This window comes from Nothobranchius furzeri, chromosome 9 (assembly GCF_043380555.1).
Source record: "Nothobranchius furzeri strain GRZ-AD chromosome 9, NfurGRZ-RIMD1, whole genome shotgun sequence".
Taxonomy (NCBI): domain Eukaryota; kingdom Metazoa; phylum Chordata; class Actinopteri; order Cyprinodontiformes; family Nothobranchiidae; genus Nothobranchius; species Nothobranchius furzeri.
In genome coordinates, this window is record NC_091749.1 from 73,261,494 (window position 1) to 73,283,192 (window position 21,699).

The following is a 21,699-nucleotide window of genomic DNA, read 5'->3' on the forward strand; positions in this document are numbered from 1 at the left end:
AAAATGATCTCCTGAAAAGATTACACGGACAAGGATTCTGTTTCTGTTTTGGTTTCTGGTGCAAGAAGCATAAACACACATCTGACCAAAAGTACATGACGTGACAGATGAAACAAAGAATGTGTCAGGAGTGAAGCGGGACCCAAAATAAGTCATTTGCATTTTTATTTTTCAAGGATGAATAACACCATTCACGTCGCCGCGGTACACATTCCTATCACCAGAACTTTTACATAATGCAAATAGCTGTTACATCCCAGTTTCCACCGCTGCGTTTTTCTCTGGATCAGCGGCCATTTGTGCAGTGGCCCATCGAGTGAGGCGGGAAAATAATGTTGTTAAAAATATCGTACTTTTATACCAGAATTAGATTCCAAAACAGTGTATTTTACGTATTTTTATTTAATATTTATACTATTTATTTTCCAACCTTTTAATAACTGAGGCTTCATGTTTGATGTTCCAGAAGAAGTCCAGTTAGAAATTCTGGAAGGCAGAAATCAAATTTTTCATGAAGTTTATATGTTTGGAAGCTTAGTTTTGCTGTTGAATCGAGAAGCGAAGCATCGAACCGTGAAACGATTTTATTTGTACTTTATTTTTACTCACCTGGGACCTTTATCCGTTGAGACAAAGAATGTCTTCTTTTTTTTTTTTTTTTTTTTTTTAAATGATGTTTAACATTTTTGTAATATCAGACCCAAGGTTTAGTATTTATAACGCTTATTTTATTTGTGTTTTGTATTTGTCACTTTGTGTATTTTCAATAAATAAATATCTGCATGGTATATCTATGGTACTTAAAACTGCCTGAGTAGCTGCTTATAAAGTGTTTTTAGTGATAAATAATTTTATGTTACACCGGTTATCAAAAGGTGATAATAAATCAGTCCAATCTCTGGGTCTGTCAGTACATTTACATCAATTGCAAACATATTTCCAGTGATTTTAAGGGCTGTATGTAGCATTCAACATTCTTTTTGCTTTAAACATTTGCAAATGGGATCTCCAATGTAATGTTATCCAGCTTTGCCATCAGCTCCAAACCTGCAGAAACCTGTGCAGCCTAGTGTCACATACCTGCTCTGCAGAAAAAAGATGTTCATGTAGCACTCAGAACCCAAAGGCTAAGCTTTCGTCATGGAAACAAGACCAAATGAGTCAACAGTGCACAAAAGAACTGTGGTGCAGAAGAATGATAGCAGCTGCTTCAGCCTGATGAGTTGAAATCAGAAACATTTGGCTGGAGCAGAAGGCGGTTTGCTCACTGAAGAGCTGCAGCGTGGGGCAGTACTGAAGCCGCCGCTAACAGGGAAGCAGGTGCAGGTATAGTTCTGCTCAAAGTTGGAGATTTTTCTCTTTCGTTTAGAAAAATCTAATGAAAGTGTTACCAGACTGGCCCAAGTCTATTCTATCCATCCATTCTACAGCAGGGTGACCCCCACCCCCCAGTACAGAGTATTAGTTATCCTGAACACGATTTCATCATAAGCTCGGAGCTCAGATGTGTCTGGGATTATGAAATCAGTGGAGTCAGATGCACAGAGGATTTGTGGCAAACTCCTCCAGATGTTTGGGACAAACAACATTCCTTCAAACACTGCAGCGTTGAAAACCACGACTGTCATGGTTCTGGTTCTAATGCATGTTACGGTTCTGGTTCTAATGCATGTTACGGTTCTGGTTCTAATGCATGTTACGGTTCTGGTTCTAATGCATGTTACGGTTCTGGTTCTAATGCATGTTACGGTTCTGGTTCTAATGCATGTTACGGTTCTGGTTCTAATGCATGTTACGGTTCTGGTTCTAATGCATGTTACGGTTCTGGTTCTAATGCATGTTACGGTTCTGGTTCTAATGCATGTTACGGTTCTGGTTCTAATGCATGTTATGGTTCTGGTTCTAATGCAGTTAGCAGAAACATGACTGCATTAAGAACACCTGGTTTCTTCTAAAGCAACACTAAACAACTGATAAGGCCTCTTTTTGTTCAACAATGAAAAAGTAACAAATTCAGTTCTGAGTTTTATTGATCCACATTCTTGTTGATGCCCTCAAAGATAAATATAAACAAATGTCACGGCTTAGAATTAGAATAAATATGTTCAAAAACAAGTTATAAAATGCTTCCCAGAGGATGAGATTTAAAAAGAACAATGTAAAATATTAAATATAAAAATAATAATCCTCTCCAAAAAGATGCTGTAAAACTCACAACTGGCCACTGCAGACTCAAAACTTCTTCATTTATATAGACAATAAAATATTTGCTTTCTAACTAGATCATAAATATTCAGTCAATCCAGAAAAGGAGGGAGAGGAGCAGAATGGTGGTCAGGACGAGCCGGTTAAAAGGTTTTCGTTCTGCCGTGGATGACAAGTCAGGATGTTTGAGAACCAGTCTGCAGGGGTTCTGCACCTCCTCTAAGGAGATGTGAGCCTCACTGGGTCGGAGATGGCTCAGCCAATCACGGACCTGGATGGAAATAAGAGAAACAACGGCTGTAGACGTTGAAGAGCTTTTGCAGGTGTTGCTTTACTGATGTTAAATTCATTGATGTGGATTTAATTGATATGTTTAAAACAAGGACCTACCTAAAAGCTGAGATATTTTGAAGTGGTGTTCAGTAGAACATATAGCTAAAAACATTACTTCCGACTGGAGAAACAACGGTTCTGCTTGGATCAATGAGCTAACTGCTAGTCACAGTAGGGCCAGTTCTGAAGGACACAGGGTGACTCAGCATGTTGATTTTTATAAGAGAAAATTGTTTACCATACCACTTTACCTCATCAGTGAGATATTACCAGTCATTTGTGATGTTTTAAGGAGGTACTAATCCATTTTGGATGATGGTAGTAGTGGTAATCCTGCCAATCTTGTAGGGAAAAGGATATTAGCAGCACAAATGAACCAGCTGCTAAAGGATGGGACTCACCCTGAAAGACTAAATGAAGGGCTCACAGTCCTCATCATGACAGACCCCTCAAAGGGTGCACTCCCATCCAGCAACTGGACAATTACTTGTTTCCCCACAACACGAAAGATCTTGTCAGGCATCATAGTGACTAAGATAAATGGGCAAATAGATCGAATCACGAGCAGAACACAAAAGGGCAGTGGCAGAGGTACCAGAGGAGCCAAACGCCAGCTGCTGATAGACCGAACAGTTGCCCAACAGTGCAAAGGCTATGGATACCAACTCAAGAACGGAACCAAAATCAGCCACCTCCTCTACATGGATGACATAAAGCTGTACGCCAAGAATGAGCGAGACATCGACTCACTGATCCACACCACCAGGATCTACAGCACTGATATCGGAATGCCATTCGGACTTGAGAAGTGTGGTCGGATGGTGACAAAGTAAGGAAAGGTAGTCCACACAGAAGGGTTCTCCCTCCAGAAGCAACAATAGCAGACACTGAGGACAGCTACAAGTACCTCGGTGTCCCACCAGCAAATTCAATTCAAATTTATTTACATAGCATCAAACCAGGACAAGAGTCGTCTCAAGGACCTTCACACAGTAAACATTTCACTACAGGTCAGGTCATTAAGCCAATCAGTAAAATGGTTCCTATATAAGGAACCCAGCAAATTGCATTGAGTCACTGACTAGTGTCAGAGTCTTTACAGCAATCCTCATACTAAGCAAGCATAAAGCGACAGTGGAGAGGAAAACTCCCTTTTAACAGGAAGAAACCTCCAGAGAATCCTGGCTCAGTATAAGCAGCCATACACACACACACACACACACAGACACACACACACACACACACACACACACACACGCACGCACGCACGCACGCACACACACACACAAAGCAATGTGTCTATAGCTCTATTGTGATTTCTTAGTAAATATTCTATTTGGTGAGAGATAAACTTTATTGTATTTATTCTAGTGGATCTATAATTAAACGGGTAAACTAGCAGTAGCACATCCAACGTCAAAGAGAGTAAAATGTTATTATCAGGAGAGGGAGAATGTTTAAATGGTTATAGCCTATAGCAGCATAACTACAGAGATAACTCTGGATAACCTAGCCTTTTAGATGGAGGCAAATAACAACCTTGATGAAGCTGCAATGAAAGGAGCCATCCCAAATACGTACAACAAGTAAGGCAAGTCTAAGAAGTCAACTCAACAGCAAGAAGAAGACCTGCGCGTTTAACAGCTACGCCCTGCCAGTATTCAGATATCCTGCAGGAATAATGAACTGGCCAAAGGTAGAAACACAGACCACAGATGCTCCTAACCATGCATGGATGGTTCCATCCCAAATCCAGCACCCTGACACTGTACAGTAGCTGTATAAAAAAAGGCTGAAAACTAGCGAGAGTGAGAGCCACTATCTAGGATGAAACATCCAATATCCATGAGTACATCAAGGACAAGGCCCCAACACATGACGTGCTCAGTGAATGTCTCAGACAATGGCAAACAGAGGAGGAGATGCTGTGAATACCATTGTTGGAGGACAAGCCCCTACATGGGATGTACCACCAACAGATAACTGAAGTGGCTGACATCAAGAAACCCTACCAATGGGTAGAAAGATCTGGTCTGAAGGACAGCACAGAGGCACTCATCATGGCTGCACAGGAGCAGGCCCTGAACACCAGAGCAACAGAGGCCACGATCTACCACACCCGACAAGACCCAAGGTGTAGGCCATGCAAAGAGGCCCCTGAGACAATCCACCACATACCTGCAGGGTCTAAGATGCTAGCAGAGAAAGCTTACAGAGAACGCCACAACCAAGTGGCTGGCATTGTGTACAGGAACATCTGTGCAGAGGATGGACTGGAAGCACCAAGGTCAAAGTGGGTAACGCCCCCTAAAGTGGTAGAGAACCAGAGAGCCAAGCTCCTGTGGGACTTCCAGGTCCAGACTGACAAAGCGGCTAAAGCAGACCCCAGGACAACATCAGACATCTCAGCCCAGAAAAGAGCAGTTCTAGGAACGGCTAAGATCCTGCAGAACCCTCAAGCTCCCAGACCTCTGGTAGAGGACCCGAGCTTGGAAGGGTGAGACCACCTGTGGAGGGTGGGGTGGGAATATTTGATATATATATTTTTCTTTTTTTTCACATCTCACCTTTTCAACCTCCTCAAACACTCGAAGGAAATTTCGTCGAAGAACATCAGCCAACTCGTCCTCTGTCCAGTTTCTTCTCAAGAGTTCCTGGATTATGGCAGGATACTTTGACACATCCTCCAACCCCTTAGGAAAGCTATCACACACACACACACACACACACACACGCACACATGCACACACGCACACACGCACACACGCACACGCACACACACTCAGTAGAAGTTTCTTTTGAAAATGGATCAATCGCCGTTCTCGTCTAAACGATCACAAATGCAGTTCTGTGCAGCAGCAACAACTAAATTCATGAATTATTTATAGGATCATTTAGTGTTCACGGCTCAGGCTCTGCCATGCCTTCTAGCACATTTCAAAATAGATTTTAAACTAGTTTCTGAAGCACACCGATATCAAATGGAAAAATAATTTTTATCTGGTTAAAAAGCAGTCTTTGAAACATGAACTGAAGTTTCTCTTTGCATTCGGCACGCATCTTCAGGACACAGCGCTCCTCTTTTAGACACCTGGGCATCTGAAAAAGCTTCATAACGTCCTGCTTATTTACAGATTTTCCAGAAGCTAGGACACATTTCTCAGTACTTGGGTCACTTTTGCTAATCGTTTCACACAGAAGTCTATGTGGGCTAAACTGAGGATCAATTATCATTGTTTTGGCACAAAATGCATTCAGTGACAACATCTCTTAAGTTTCATGAATTATTTTCTCACTCAGACACAACAACTGCCGAAAGTCTTTGTGCAGACAGCACATTTTACACGTGCTAACACACTGTTAACCTTATGTTCAAAACAACAACATCAGGCTAAACTGAATGAGACGGCAAGATTTTACTGAAACATACTAAAAATGCAGTTTAAGCAGCCACAGCTGATTCTCATTGTAGATGAACATCTACACCGGTGTTGTTCTTTCCAATTCATTCCAGAAGGAGACAACTGCTGAATACGTTTGTGTTGTGATGTAAACATGGAACCAGCCAGAAATAGAGTGGTGGCTGAAAGAGGAAGAAGAGCGGCTGGGAGGGGCGGGGGATACGTATCTGTCTATTGTACATGTATCGGTGGATGGTGTGTGTACAAATTCTTGTATTATGGAATTAGCAAAAGCCTGAAAATAAATAAGCAACATAAAATGACTCATTCTGCATCATGTCTGATTCGTTCCAGAATAGCATAGCATAGCATAGTTTATTTATATAGCACGTTTAAAATGCAGCATGGGAGCTGCCCAAAGTGCTGCACAGGCTAAAACAAAACACAACCATTACAAGGAGCTAAAACAAAGGATAAAAAATCTCAATCAAAGGCAGATAAACCATGATGAATACTAAGAACACATTAAAACAATGAATAAAACATGCATTGCAGTTATGGACAATATATACTCCATGGAGACCGAGACGTGCCCTTGTTCTACACAGGAAAACACCGTAATGCTGCGTGTTGTTGTTGTTTTTTAGCTCGTTGTTTTGTGGGTCACAAAGTGTGTTTGTCGGCTGTCAGCCTTTGCTAATGTTCTGGAAGAACGTGTTTATTTGAGACCTGAAGGAAGTGTTTTGGTAGCTGGAGTGCATTTTGAATGTGAAATGAACGGCTTTGCCACGCTAAAACTCAGTCAGGAGATTTGTGTGAAGAGTTCTGCAAAAGTGACCCAAGCACTGAGAAATGTGTCCTAGCGTCTGTAAAAACATCGTAATCCAGATGTGCTGATGCATCTGCTGGACTGCCGGCTCATGAGATCATGACACTTAAAACTGACTAGAACATGAACAATAAATGACCTCTGACCCTTATGCTTTACAGGTGTGTAAAGGACTTACAGTCATCTGCAACTTACCTCTTCCCACCGTCATAGTCTCCTCCGATTCCGATGAATTCGGCTCCAATAACCTTCTTAACGTGATCAAAGTGGTCTGTTAAGAACAGCAGCAAACACTAATGATGAGTTTAGGAGAAGTTTAAACCTCGATTTCATATGCATCCATTTAAGAGGGATTCCTTACCAGCCACATGGGACACATTCCCCTCGTGATTGCAGGAAGTAAAGGGGCTATAAAAATTCACCATGATTAAGCCCTTGTTCTTTTTCTGAAAACAAAAACACAGAGTAAAAAAAAATAATACATCAAGTCTAATAAAATATCATCTCATTAAAAATCCTACTTTCAGTGTTTGTTTCATGTGCACTAGTTTATAGGTGCAAAAGAAAGGTCACATTAGGTATGTAAGTCAGCATTTTGTTGACGCAAGTAAAAGCTGATGACATAATGAGAAACAAGCCTGTTCAGGATGCAGGCGAGGGCGTTCGGTTGGAGATTATCTTCCATTGTGCAAACAAGACAAAGGAAAAATAAACGTAAAGGTCCTTTTCAGTATTTGTCAACGTGCTGCTCTGCAGCTGAAAGAAGAACTGAGATGAATGCTCTTACGTAATGAACTCTACCTGCGTGTAAAGTTTACTTGTCAAAAGGAGCAAATAAAGAGTTAAAACTTTGATTTTAAGGCACTTTCATAAAAGAGCATCAAAGCAGTGCGTTATTCTCGAATACGTGTGATTTGTAAGGATACAGGCAAACATCTGAAGCTGCAAAACTGATATTAACAAACCTTCGCTGACAGCAGTAGAACAACAGACTTGAACAGGTATAATCATCAGTTTTTTAATTACAGCCCCTGCAGCTATCTGTAGGTGACATCATCAAACATGTCCACTTGAGACGGACGTCTCCTGTCTCCATGTCTGTTATAGCTTCTGCATGAATAAATGTCAAACACAACATTTCCCAAAACTTCAGGGTCACAACATGTTTCTCAGTTGCCCTGGACTCCTACAAACACATACCAACACGTGTGTGAGAATTTCCTTACATTTTGTTTGATTTTGACTATTTTTTAAAGTTTACTGTGTTTTTGATTTAAATTAAATAAGAAATGAGGAGTGTGTCGAGTGTCGTGTGTCGAGTTTGGTGGCAGGAGAATGTCGTCTCTGCTTTTTGCGGATGATGTGGTCCTCCTAGCTTCATCCAGCTCTGACCTTCAGCTCTTGCTGGGTAGGTTCGCGGCCGAGTGTGAAGCGGCTGGGATGAGGATCAGCACCTCCAAATCTGAGACCATGGTTCTCGACCGGAAAAGGGTGGCTTGCCAACTCCGGGTCGGGGGAGAGGTCCTACCTCAAGTGGAGGAGTTCAAGTATCTCGGGGTCTTGTTCACGAGTGAGGGTAGGAGGGATCGGGAGATCGACAGGCGGATTGGTTCGGCGTCTGCAGTGATGCGGACGCTGAGCCGATCTGTCGTGGTGAAGAGGGAGCTGAGCCAGAAAGCCAGGCTCTCGATTTACCGGTCGATCTACGTCCCAATCCTCACCTATGGTCATGAGCTTTGGGTAATGACCGAAAGAACGAGATCGCGGATACAAGCGGCCGAAATGAGTTTCCTCCGTAGGGTGGCCGGGCTCAGCCTTAGAGATAGGGTGAGGAGCTCGGACATTCGGGAGGGACTCGGAGTAGAACCGCTGCTCCTCCGGATCGAAAGGAGTCAGTTCAGGTGGTTTGGGCATCTGGTCAGGATGCCTCCTGGACGCCTCCCTGGGGAGGTGTTTCGGGCATGTCCTGCCGGCAGGAGGCCCCCGGGTCGACCCAGGACACGTTGGAGAGGTTACATCTCCAATCTGGTCCGGGAACGCCTTGGGGTCCTGCCGGAGGAGCTGGTGGAGGTGGCCGGGGAGAGGACGGTCTGGAGCTCCCTAGTTGGGATGCTGCCCCCGCGACCCGGACCCGGATAAGCGGAGGAAGACGAAGACGACTACGAAGAAATGAGGAAACTTTCCAAAGCTCACTTACCACTGTTGGGGTCCTACCCTCATAAGAAAATTACTACGCAGTATTTTCTCCAAAGGACTGTGCCATCTACGCCCTGAAGCATAGACAATAAAGCATATTAATATCAGCGCCAGCAGGGACTCCATGACCCATGATCCTCTGCAGCCCGCAGCAGCTTGATGACGTCATCATGCGACGCCAAGTCTGACCGGCCCGGTGGATACCGGCCCCTACAGAGACCGCCCGCTGGACGAGTCTATAAAGCTGAGGTGCAGAGCGGAACTCTTTCTCTCCCCTGTCCAGTCACCTGGTGTAAGGAGACCCCCGCCTCTGCTCCTGCCGCTCCGGACGGCGAGTGTGTGAGGCCTAGCTGCTGGGATCAACGGACCAACGCCATCTTATCTGCTCAGCCCCGGACACAGAGGGACGCCTTGTGCCCGTTCATTCAAGATTTTTCTTGTTTTTCTCTCTCTTTCTCTCCTGCTTCTCCAATAGTCCAAAACAAGTGGTCGACCACGTGACTGCTTTAAAATACTAGATGGTCTCTCTCTTCCGTACCAAAAACGCCAACAGACCATCTCGAAGTAAGCTCCTCTTCTCTTGTTTTTTTTTTATATCTAAGTTTGTTTTACGCTGTGGCCAGGCCAGACAGACTGTTTAGATATTTAATTTGCCTTTATGATCGATCTGTTGCTGTGTTTTTCTCTTGAGCTGTGTGAAGCGATTTGAAGTTGTTCTGATCAAGTTTACTCTGAACGTTGCTGCTGTTTGCCGCGATTCCCATGCAACCTTTGTGTTGAGCGCTCGGCCGCTCAACCCTTAGTAAAACTCCATCTCTAATTCCAAATTATGGTCCGAGCTGCTATATCGAAGCGTGGCGCGCCGGCTCACCCGACGCTGCGTCGAGATAATGCTATGCGGCCGCCATTTCAGTAAAACACACTCCAGCCTTTTGTTCATCACCGTGCAGCGGGTTGAGGCTGGATCTACGTTCAGGCGCGGATCTAGGCCGACCCCCGTCTGTTTCTCCCTAGTTTAGAACGTGCTCACACCGTCAAATACGCGTCCGATCAGGGGGCCCACGCCCGCTGATTATACGTGTTTTGGAAGCCAGTCTAAATTCCACACACACACACACCTAGTTTCAATCCTTTGTTCAACCAAACAAAGGATCCGCCATTTTGTTTTTCAAAACTCCCTCCAGTTTGGTAATCAGCCTATCTCTGTCTGATTACATCATCAAGCAACACCACCTTTGCTTGATTACATCACCATCTCATCCCACCAGTCTGATTAGATTGTTACTTCACAGTATCACTCCATTGTTTCCTTGCTTGTTGTTTGTTTGATAAAACCAGTTGGTTGACGTGTTGATTGGCTAGCGCCTTGGAGGAGCTGACGTGGTTATATTAGTTAATAAATGTAATCGCCAATTAAGTTTTGTCTCAAGTGAATTTGTCTGTGTTGGATAGAATATGACCGCCGCTCGTTAAAAGAATTTTACGAACTTTGGACAGATTGATAGAGGTTTGGATTCATTTTTCCCCTGTTAAAATGGGTGGTGCCCTGGGGAATATCCATGGATATTCTAATTAAGTAATAAAATCGGTAAATATTTCCATATTTACGAATTTTATTGATGAATCCAAAGGGTAAGTAAAACTTACAAACTATTTGTTGGCTAATAACCGCAACACCACAGATGATGAGTAAAATCTACTTAAGGACCAGAATGACAGAAAGCAGTCGGTCTTTGCTGAGTCATGGTTTTGGTAATTGTAGCCTGCCTGTTACATTTATTTCTATTTCACATCATTTTTAATTTTTTTCTTTTGACTGGGATGTTGTTGTTGAGACCTGACTAAAATACTGTACATGAATGTTGGTTAATGCAAGTTCTAACCTGTGTGAGACTCAAAAATCAGGACTAGAAAATAGTTCCTAGAATATTTAAGGCCGCGTGTTTCCTCCGTGTGGAAAATGTGGATAAATCAACAAAGTTTGACAAATAAAAGAGTCTATTTCAGCTTACTCCTTCATTCAAAATGAAGCAGGAGCCTCAAACACAGATCGCTGCAACAAAAAGATGCTTTTCGATACTTGGAAGACAACCAGCTTATAAAGGCCACTTAGAAAATGAGAAGAAACAAGCTAGCATTAGCATTAGACTTCTGCAAAGTCATTCACCTGCAATCATCAACAGAAGATCAAGATTTCCGAGCTGTACGCACATGATCAGCTGATATTCTAGAAAATAAATCCATTTTATTTGACGCTTTGTAAGAACATGACATCAGCTTCAAACTCCTAATTCACCCAGAGTGGCAGATTTTCTGTCATCACCCAACAGCCGTTTAACTGCAGCATCCTGAACATCATTTATTTTACTGAATCAAGTGGGACAAAATTTAAAATTGTGATTTAAAATATGTTGATTATGAAATTTAGGATTTAGTCCAATTAAAAGGTGTGATATTTTTGCAAATCACTGTTTCTCTCTTATTATTTAAAGAGTAGATTTGAGGGATTTAAATTAACATTTACTGACCAGTAGAATTGACTTTAGTGTGTAGATGAATGACTGGTTGCATTGTAAAGCACCTTGGGGGGTTATAGAACCCTAAAACCCAAATGCAAGCCATCACTTGGGCAGATAACTGACTTAAACCTCCTTGTTTGCGTAATTTGATCTAAAGTGACATTAAAGTGGCAGTGTGTAGTCTCCTGGCACAAGGGGGCAGTGCATACATACACGTCAGGGTAGTTTTACACCATATTGTGACTGTCACTAGTTAAAAAAAACAAACAAAAAACATTACGGTAAATGTCGTTACCAGGGGAGCAGAAAGCATGCCGACCAGAAGGAAACATGGCGTCTCAAAGGTGTCCCCCCCAGACACCAGACCTGCACCCTACATACTTTAGACCCAGTTTTATGCTCATATTTTACAAAGCTGCCAGTGTTTTTCAATTACCAAACATCATTTTATTCATATTCAACAGCATGAAAATGGATATTTCCAGAGATTACAGGTAAAACCAATCACTGCCACTTTAACAACTCTTCTATTCTGGCCCCTGTCCTCCAGCTGTCCTGTTTCTAATCAGGTTTGTGATTATTTAAAATATGTATTAAGCTGGGTGGACACTGTGCGACTTTTTCACTCGTAGCACTTAACTTCAGCTAAAACTATACAACTTCCTTGCAGGGCAGATCTCAGGAGTCATGTGCTCACACTGTACGTCTGGTAGCAACACGTCGGCCCAAAAATTATGCTAAAAATAGCAGTTTTTACACAACATGTCAGACTTTTTTGTCTTGTTTTGCCTGTTGTCCTTCGGGAGTGCTGCAGGAGGACACACAGGGATTTATGGGGGTTGGATGAGGAAAACGAAATAAAGAAAGTAAATCTGTGTTTGTGATCAGTTTAATTTGACATGAACACGACAAACACGCTTTCTTGACAATAATTAAGAGTAAAAAAACGTGTAGAAATAAAAACGAACAACGTGTTATTAGGGAAATAGCGGGTGAGGGGTGTTGATGCCTGATTGCGCATGCGCTGTTAGCGGTTCTGGTACTTATTGGGTGGCAGCCGCTTGCAGCGCCGCTTCAACAGTGCGATACCCTCACGAGGGACGAGCAAAATATCAAACACGCCAGAAGTTCGTGCGAGCTCACGACTGCTGATCGGTAGCTGGTCACGTGGTGTTAATCGCCTCTCGTAACCCCCTGTACACTACACCACGCTCAGAGCTAAACTCGCCCCGATCTCGTGGATTCTCGCATGAGTGGAAAATCGGCTCAAAAAAGGGAAAAGGTTGCACAGTGTACACCCGGCTTAACACACTTATTTCAGTGGAACACATTCAAGATTCTGATCTGACAAATATTTAGTCAAGTGCATGTGCAGGAAATGAATGAGTGAAGCCATAGCGTTGTTCCCCTCACCAGCTCATGAAGCAGCTCGTCGGGTACGTTGCGGGAGGTTTTACAAATGAAATAGGAAGACGAGTGACTAAAAATCACAGGAGCCCTGGAATGGTTCAGCACAGCCCAAGCTGTGGCCCAAGATGTGTGGGAGAGGTCCACCATCATTCCCAGTCTGTTCATCTCCTCAACTACAGCCTGCAAACAGCAAACAAACAAGATGCACATGAAAGAGGTGTAGCGACATGAATGGCCTCATTTGTGACCCAAAGGTCACACTTCCTCAGCTGGGTCGAGCTGTCCTGGCTGTACTTCTATCTGCAGATTATCCATCACAGGAGACGTGAAGTCTGCCGTAAACCATCTTTAATCTGACTGCCTTTATCTGACTGCTGTTCCATCCGTAAGAAAGGAATGTGATTAATGGAGGCGAGGCAAGGTTTCGTCACTCCCCTTAATCAGATCCACAGGCGAACTGAGCTATTTTAGCTGAGCTCTGGTTTTTGGCTAAAAACACGGCAGTTTTAAGAGCCAAAATGTTTACCCAAAGGGATTTTAATGGAGACGCAGTCGTCTGCGGCGGGTTTTCCCGCTCGGTTCTGACGTATCAGATCCTATCTCCAGAGACGAAGCTGTGTAGCTCATCGGCAAGGCCTAGATTTGAACAGAATCGGGACTTAAAAGGTTAATTTACGTCCAATAGGGACAACCTCTTCGACTGCAACGGACCTGTGCACTGGTTCTCGTTGTCTTAGGCTGGTTTTAGCGTATATTATGCGGTGTTCTTTTGTGTATCTAGGAGGGGAAGAACGTAAAGCCAGTCGTATACATGTTGGTTAACAAGGACGTTCTATTCCCTGCAGTCAAAATATTTTTTATCTCAAATCTGATTTTGTAAAAGGTTATTTATAGTGTTACAAGGTAAAACCACATTTCCTCTTTATTTATCACCACTTTCCCTAATCAACAAACCAAATAAAACATGTAAACAACACAGGAAGCTGACTGCATGTGTACAGCTTTGTGAGATGAAACCCGCCACAAGCTACAGAAGGGAATTACCTTTCCAAACCCCGTCAGGCTGTTACCCTGTCTTTGAAAGACGTTGTAGAGTTTGGAGGATGACTCAGCCCTGTTTGGTAAAAAAAAAAGCGTGTTATGATGTAATTACTCGTCAGGATTAATGAGACTAAGTGATAGTAGTTACCAGGGAGTGTTGCAGGTGTGTGTGAGGGACATGGAGCGAACGCCGAGCTGGTAAAACATCCGCAGGGCTGGAAGACTGCTGTCAATGGAGTGACCTCCCTCTACGCTTATCAGACAGGCTATTTTATGCCTCATCTCTGCTTCTCTGAGCTCTACAAACACACAAACATCTACAGTGACTAAAACAAGTAGTGTGCAATTTGCCTGAAATCCTAAAGCAGCTTTGTTGGAAGGCCACAGAAAATCAAACATTCCTGTGTAAAGCACACGGAGGAAGTCTGAAGTTTCATTATGGGAAGAATATACCACACCTCTAGTGGAAGTGACCAACACCAAGTCCTGGTACTCGGTGCACATACGTCTGATGACATCAATTTGTTCCAGAGTCAGCCTCACGGCATCCTTCTGCTGGGCCCCACACATAACATAGGCAGCAAACATCTGACAAAGGGGTGCACAGGAGAATGGGCGACGAGGTGAGAGTCATGGCAGCGTTTGTTCTGGCTCTTTTGGATGCCGGTGCTATTTTTTCAATACCTGAGCCTGTACATGGCCAGCTTGGAGGCGACTGATGCTAGTGGAGGCATGCTCGAGCTGACTGAGATTAGTCAGACTCAGACTATTGTTGTAATGGATTCTCAGCTGCAGAGGTAGGTCATTATGTCTTAGCAACAAAAAAGAACAATAGGTTAAACATTAAATACCATAAATGAAAGATCTGTTTGAGAGATCCAAGCTTTACCCATCAATAAGAGGATATTTGGACATCAGCTCATTTGCTCTGTCCACTTCAGAGTATCCAGAAATGAAATGGCACAGACAGAACAACACGAGAGCTCTGAGAGACAGATACCAAAGGCTGGCTGATAAAAGCTCCCGAGAACACATATCCTGAGAAAAAAGAAAAAAAAAGAAACATATGTGAACTATTACAGCTGCATGCATGATGATAATAAACCCGCAAACAACGCCGCAAGCTCTCATCACTGATTCATAACTCGTTTTTGTTTTTATAATAAAATCTAACTAGGGTACTGTTTGGTGTTTGAAGAGTAGAAATTAACAACTCCACTTCATATAAACTCTGTCACAAGCTATTTTCATGACACCCATTTCAATTTGGCTAATAATGTTGGACTTGCAAAACTAAGATACAAGTGATGTTGTACACCCTTAATTTGAAAAGCTAGACCCTGTAAAATGTTGCAAAAGTATTCTTACCAGACAGGATGTTGTTAATCTGTGAGCTGACAACGTTGCTGAGCAGCCGGACACAAACTAGGAACTTTCCAGCTCTCCGCCTCACACAGTACCCAACACCAGCCTATTGTATGGTGTGAAATCACACTCAAAAGATCTGTGAACGTGCAACTTGTTTTTAGCTTTTTAAAATCAAATCAACTTTATTTATAAAGCGATTTCACATGCCCAAAGTGGACAAACAAAGTGCTGTACACCAATAAAAAACACAGCAATAAAACAAACATATATAGCCCTTAAAATACAATAAGAGTTCCCGAGTACAGTTTCGCTATCCTTATCAGTCCTGTTTCCAGAATGAGATCCAGAAACAATCAAGGTGACGCTGCCCACCCAATCCCAACTTTAATAACCAAACGCCAATGAGAACAGATGGGTTTTTAGTCGGCTTTTAAGGCTCTCAAGCTCTTTTTGTATCACTTCAGCTCCTAAGCATACACACATGCACACATTGGCTTTAAACCATGAACAAAATCACATTCACGCACAGGTCAGTTTACATGTACATGGATGGTTTTGGGTCTTTTCACATCTCACACATTTTTGTGTACATGGTGCATTTAAATGCTGGTTGAACGCTAGGAAATCAGAATTTACTTTGGAGCACCTCTAAACTCCTTTTCTTCTTTTCTCTTAAGAGCATTTAAGTTGTGAAAACTTTCCACGCAGCTGGTCTTGCAAGATCACTCATAACTTGTGCAGTTAGGGCAAGTGTTTCTTGTCTGGCTCAATCCGAACTGCTGAGTTTAGTGCATAAAAATAGACCAGAGGCAGAAATTTATCAATGCCTTGCAAGGCTATGCTTCTGAAATGCATCCGAGACATGAAACTCCACGTTTAACAGACATGGTCTCACCCATCTTGACTCACAACGTGGAAGACTGTTGTTGGTTTAGCGTCCAGGGAACAGCTGAGAATGTTCTGACTGGTATAAGCTAGCTGTTAGCATTAGCAACTCAACCACAAAGCAGAATCCCCTCAGGCGTGTGCTGTTCACGGATATAAAACATCATTTTTGCAAAGCAAATGTAGTCAGTAGTGAAGTCATGCTGCTGTTAGCCAATCAGAGGCAGGAAATATCAGGTAATGTCCAAATATCAGAAAAGACTCCAAATCCTGCTGTCTGAAGCTGGTTGCAAATATTATTTTTTACTTTTCTAAAAATGGGGAATTTAGCAAGAGACACGATTTTACTTTAGGGTAGAAAGTCCTTTTAAACCCCAGGGATCGTTGTGTTGTTGTTTTCTCTCAGTTTGACTTGCCTACTCTTCCCATCTAAAGAACCACTCTACCATCAAGTAGTCAATTTTAAACATCTACTGATTACTTTGCAAGTGATATATGTATATGCCTAAATAAACAACTTCTAACATTTTAAAAGTAACTATAGGTCTACATATGATAAATACTATGTACTTGTAAACTGATTTGTGCTTTAATATAGTTTTGTGCAGGTCTATCTAGAGATTGTTTTTGAGCAATATTTCTCTCCATACACACAAATCCAAACACTAGCAAATGAAAAGGTACACTTGGTCAAAAGTAAACACAATTTACAAATAAAGAGTTACAAACTCAGATCTTTTGAGTCTGATCTCTCTCCATAGAAATCATTTCACATCTGTGTTTAACTGCATTGTGTGAAAGAGACAACTTCTCTCCTCACTTTAGTCACGGCACTAGAGGTTTCTGACCATACTCTGCATGCACTGTATTTCAATAAAAAATAAGTGACTAATTGTATGTAGAATTAACCCTTTGTTGCATAATGGTCACTACAGTGGACAGGAACTCAAAATGTTTTTTTTTTTTTTTTTTTTTTTTGCTATTAAGCAGAGCTGTTGAAGACTTTGTTGCATTTGAGCCCCTCCATTTGGACTTCAGTACGGCAAGCCAACACATTTCATGTTCAGAGCGCACGCTGTCCACTCAGGTGGACACGTAATACATTTTTTGTGAATTATTAAATGTTATAAAAATATTTGTTGACAGTTGTTTCATTCGCACCTAAAGATGAACGAAAAAAAGTTAAAAAATCATGGTTGAAGATTTCATAATTCATGCATCAAAGGGTTAATGTCATCATGTGCAAACGTTTTTTAACACATGACATTTCTCTGGGTTTCTGAGATTCAGAAATCCACATGGAACAATGAAGTAGACACAGCACCATCTGCTGATCATATCTACTCATTTACAAACACGTTTCCAGGGAGTTATGTACAAGATCTTTTCTTTATTTTTCTGAAAATACATATTTTTTATCCATGAAGTGTATATTTTTCTCCGTACCCCCACAAGACCTGTTTTTTTTTTGGTGTGAAATCAGACTCTTGAAATGAAAACAACACGTTCAAAAAATGTTTGCTCCGATCTGTTGTAAAGACCAAACAAATGGAAACCAGGCCTGAGGATGTCCACGTGATGCTGCAAAGCCGTGTTAACCAACACAGCCCCGCGACATCCAGAGCCTTAAGGAACTCCGTGCCAATCTCATCCACCCATGGGACCTCGTCACTGAGGAGTTTTTTGAACACCTCAATGACGTCGGCTCCAGAGATTGGAGAGTCTAACCAAAAGTCCCCAAACTGCTTCTTCACTGGAAGACGTGTCGGTGGGATTGAGGAAGTCTTTAAAGTATTCCGCCCACCGATCCACAATGTCCTGGGTTGAGGTCAGCAGTGCACTGTACCCACTATGAACATTGTCGGTAGCACACTGCTTTCCCACCTGAGACGCCCGACAGTGGACCAGAATCCCCTCGAAGCCGATTGGAAGTCTGGCTCCATGGTCTCACCGAACTCCTCCCACACCTGTGTTTTTGCTTAGTTTATAAAAGCAGAGTTCAAGGTCACCAAGCACAAACTCTGCTTAAACATTACCGTGTGCTCCAAATCCTAGTGCTTCTTGGGTCAACGTGCAAAAGCAAATGAGTCTGGTGTTGGTGTACGAACATGAGGGTGCCTCAAATGAATTTCAATTCATTTCAGAAGGAAGATGTGAGGTCTCACTCAGAGGTCCACCCACTGAGATTTGGCCTTGTAGTCCGTAATGAGCAAAGCGATCAGGCTCTGATTGGAGCCAACCTACTGCTTCAGTGGAGTAATCATTACTGTGTTGATATTACTCCACCAGGCCCCCTGCTGAGCAGAGTGGAACCCCAGCTGACACTGTTTGAATTCAAATTAACCAAATCAGCTAGTCGTACTGTCGACCTCAGTGTAGAGTGTAATCAGCTGTACAAATGAGACAAAACCATCACGTTGTGTCCTCCTCGCAGTTGTTAATCCCATGTATACTGGGGAAGGAGGTGATTGGTACTGGGAGGTCTGGGTGTGTGAGGAAAGCTGCTCCAGAGTTTATATTTTCTGTTTCCTTCTTGTGAATCAAACGACAATCTCTGTAAATAACCTTCTAAACTTACTAATAATGTATTTTAAAAAATCCATGATAACAAAACCATATAATGTTTCACTTGACTTTACTTTATTAGCATTTTATATATATATATATATATATATATATATATATATATATATATATATATATATATATATACATATTATATACGCCTTGTTTGAGTTTGACAAGAATTATTAACTAAAGACGGACTGGTGATATGTCCTCCACCTCTCTCCTGTTGGAGCCAGGCACCATGTGGCCTTATTCAGGATAAAATGATGTACCATGTAAATAAATACATCAGAACGTGATCTTCAGCTTTCGCTGGAGCGGTTCGCAGCCGAGTGTGAAGCAGCTGGGATGAAAATCAGCTCCTCTAAATCTGAGACCATGGCCTTGATTCGGAAAAGGGTAGAATAGCTTCTCCGGGTCAGGGATGAGGTCCTGCCCCAAGTGGAGGAGTTTAAGTATCTCGGGGTCTTGTTCACGAGTGAGGGAAAGCTGGAGCGTGAGATCGGTAGGCGGATAAGTGCTGCGTCTGCAGTGATGCGGGCGTTGTACCGGTCTGTCGTGGTGAAGGGAGAGCTGAGTCAGAAGGCGAAGTTCTCGATTTACCGGTCAATCTACGTTCCTACCCTCACCTTTGGTCATGAGCTTTGGGTAGTGACCGAAAGAACGAGATAGTGGATACAAGCGGCCAAAATGATTTTTCTCCACAGGGTGTCTGGGCTCTCCCTTAGAGATAGGGTGAGAAGCTCGGTCATCCGGGAGGGGCTCGGAGTAGACCCGCTGCTCCTCCACATCGAGAGGAGCCAGTTGAGGTGGCTCGGGCATCTGGTCAGGATGCCTCCTGGACGCCTCCCTGGTGAGGTTTTCCGGGCACGTCCAACTGGGAGGAGACCTAAAGGTAGACCCAGGACACGGTGGAGGGAATATGTCTCTCACCTGGCCAGGGAACACCTTGGGATTCCCCCCGGAGGAGCTGGCCCAAGTGGCTGGGGAGAGGGAAGTCTGGGCCTCTCACCTTAGACTGCTTCCCCCTCGACCCGACTCCGGATAAGCGGGTGAAAATGGATAGAAGGATGGATGGATGGATGGATGGATGGATATATAAAAATCTATCCATCTATTTTCATATGCAATTAAAATAATAAGAATAATCAAGAATATCACCAGTTGCATTCTACGTCATAGTTATGCATTTCCACATTTTCTTTTCTCGCAGTAATTTGCTTTAAACGCCTACACTTGTTGAGACAAGACTCAACTTATACCTGCAGAGAAAAACACTAAAAGGTAAATGAGCTGAGATGTTACACAACCAGCCAATCACACACACACACACACACACACACACACACACACACACACACACACACACACACACACAATAAAATGAAATCATTCATGAAGGCTTTTGAGTTTTCCAAAGTTAGATGGAACGTTATTTATTACACGGGATAAAGAATAATTTTACCAGAAGGAAGATTGACCAAATATGGAAGGGAAGGAGACAGTAACCACAGTTACCAGGTGGAAATACAGAAGTTTGAAATATTTGATTACTCTGATGCTTGGCTGATTGTTTTTAGACAGCAAGACACACAAACTGTTTTAGAAATCACACACAAACCTGACTTTGAGCTGTTTACTATGAAAACACACCTGCTGACTTGGCAGAATTGCAGAAACAATGCCAACAATCCTAATAAAAACACAATCATTTTAAATAAGTTGTTTTTATAATTTGCATGCTTGACCAGTCTCTGAGCAAACTGAAACAACACTTTATGAAACGTCGTTGTGACACTTTTGTTTTTGACCCTTTCAGTAATAAAATCATCCAAAATGCGAGGCGTCTCTTCACTAGAGGGCAGCAGTTGCTCTGGTTGGGATTCTCTGTCAGCACAGGTGTTATATTTAGAAAAGGAAGAATTTACACAAATTTACATCAAGTTGCAAACTTCTCAAAAGGGAAAACATTACTTCAAAATCTTTAGAAAAGGTCCCAACTGTTAATTTCTGCTTCCCTTTTAATGTGAACTGCACACAGCAGCCATGCCATTTCATCCCATTTCCATGTGAACCACTGAATCTTTCTTTAACAGGTATTTCTTCTAAAAACGGAGTTTCCTTTCCTCTGACGCTTCACGAGGAAGTGTTGGAGGCATTTTGGTCTGAAAACTTGTCTTTTTTTTCTTCCTGGGTTCTGGCAGCCCTGAAGTTAGTGTTCATTATCTGTTCTTACAGCTTTGACTTCAGCGCTGCAATTACATCCTCAGCTGCACTGATTAGTCCAACATGGAGACATTTCACAAAATGGCTTTGAAAAGACGTTTCCAGACACTTACCAGGGAGTAGCTGGGGCACAGCTTGTTTATGCAGATAGAACGCAGCCAGTCAAATGGCAATAAGATGTTTTCAGTGGCTGCTTAAGGGTTCTCTTATCCTCTTGTGAACGCTGTACAGAAAACAATAGACCGTTCAGAAAATGATTCATTTATTTTATTTTACCCTGACGTGAAACAGAGGTGGCCAGTGTCATGTTTGGCTAATGCACGTTCCTCTAGTGTTCATCTTATTCCCTCTTTGGCCGTTTGTGGCGTCCCCTCCGCTCTCCGCCTTACTGCCTAACCTTCCATTCTCTCCAGGCAATCACATAATCAATCACTGTCCCATTACTTGACAAGGCAGACAAAGGAAGTGTGTGAGTGAGAAAAACCTTTTGCCCTGTCTGAACAAGCAGGAGGAATGTGCACTTCTGAGGGCTAACGCGGGCAGAAAACATAGGCCCAGTAAATATTCTATTTAAAGGATTCCCAGATAAGGGCGAGTTGAAAAATTGAGGCGGCACCCATTCTTCTAGATAAGAGGAGACGGAGCCATCTGGAGGCTGGGAGATAGCGAACTCCCACGCCATCCCAGAGACCTCACTCTCATCTGCTGCTGCAGCAGA

The 21,699-nt window shown here is 42.7% G+C and overlaps 1 protein-coding gene across 2 annotated transcripts; it reads right to left on the reverse strand.

Moving 5' to 3' along the window:
• Positions 1–2,012: 2,012 nt before the first annotated feature.
• dpep2 (dipeptidase 2) lies at positions 2,013–21,207 on the reverse strand. 2 transcript variants are annotated; one of them, XM_070555172.1, is made up of 11 exons: positions 21,095–21,207; positions 14,824–14,972; positions 14,619–14,745; positions 14,393–14,522; positions 14,083–14,233; positions 13,938–14,007; positions 12,897–13,073; positions 7,130–7,214; positions 6,964–7,039; positions 5,106–5,241; positions 2,013–2,476 (listed from the first exon to the last, which is right to left on the reverse strand). In XM_070555172.1, the coding sequence occupies exons 2-11, from the start codon at positions 14,967–14,969 to the stop codon at positions 2,294–2,296; spliced, it is 1,281 nt and encodes a 426-aa protein (XP_070411273.1). In that variant the 5' UTR covers positions 14,970–14,972; positions 21,095–21,207; the 3' UTR covers positions 2,013–2,293. The 2 variants fall into 2 exon arrangements, with proteins under 2 accessions (XP_070411273.1, XP_015808332.1); XM_015952846.2 differs by lacking the exon at positions 21,095–21,207 and adding an exon at positions 15,303–15,382.
• Positions 21,208–21,699: the final 492 nt, after the last annotated feature.

Bases quoted from the DNA above. Each gene is read 5' to 3' on its own strand.
- dpep2 (XM_070555172.1), bottom strand. From the start codon at position 14,969: ATGTGTTCTCGGGAGCTTTTATCAGCCAGCCTTTGGTATCTGTCTCTC. The intron at 14,234-14,392 runs GTGTGGTATATT...GTGTGTTTGTAG, and splicing joins GTTGGTCACTTCCACTAGAG to AGCTCAGAGAAGCAGAGATG. The intron at 13,074-13,937 runs GTAATTCCCTTC...TGCTGTTTGCAG, and splicing joins GCCTGACGGGGTTTGGAAAG to GCTGTAGTTGAGGAGATGAA.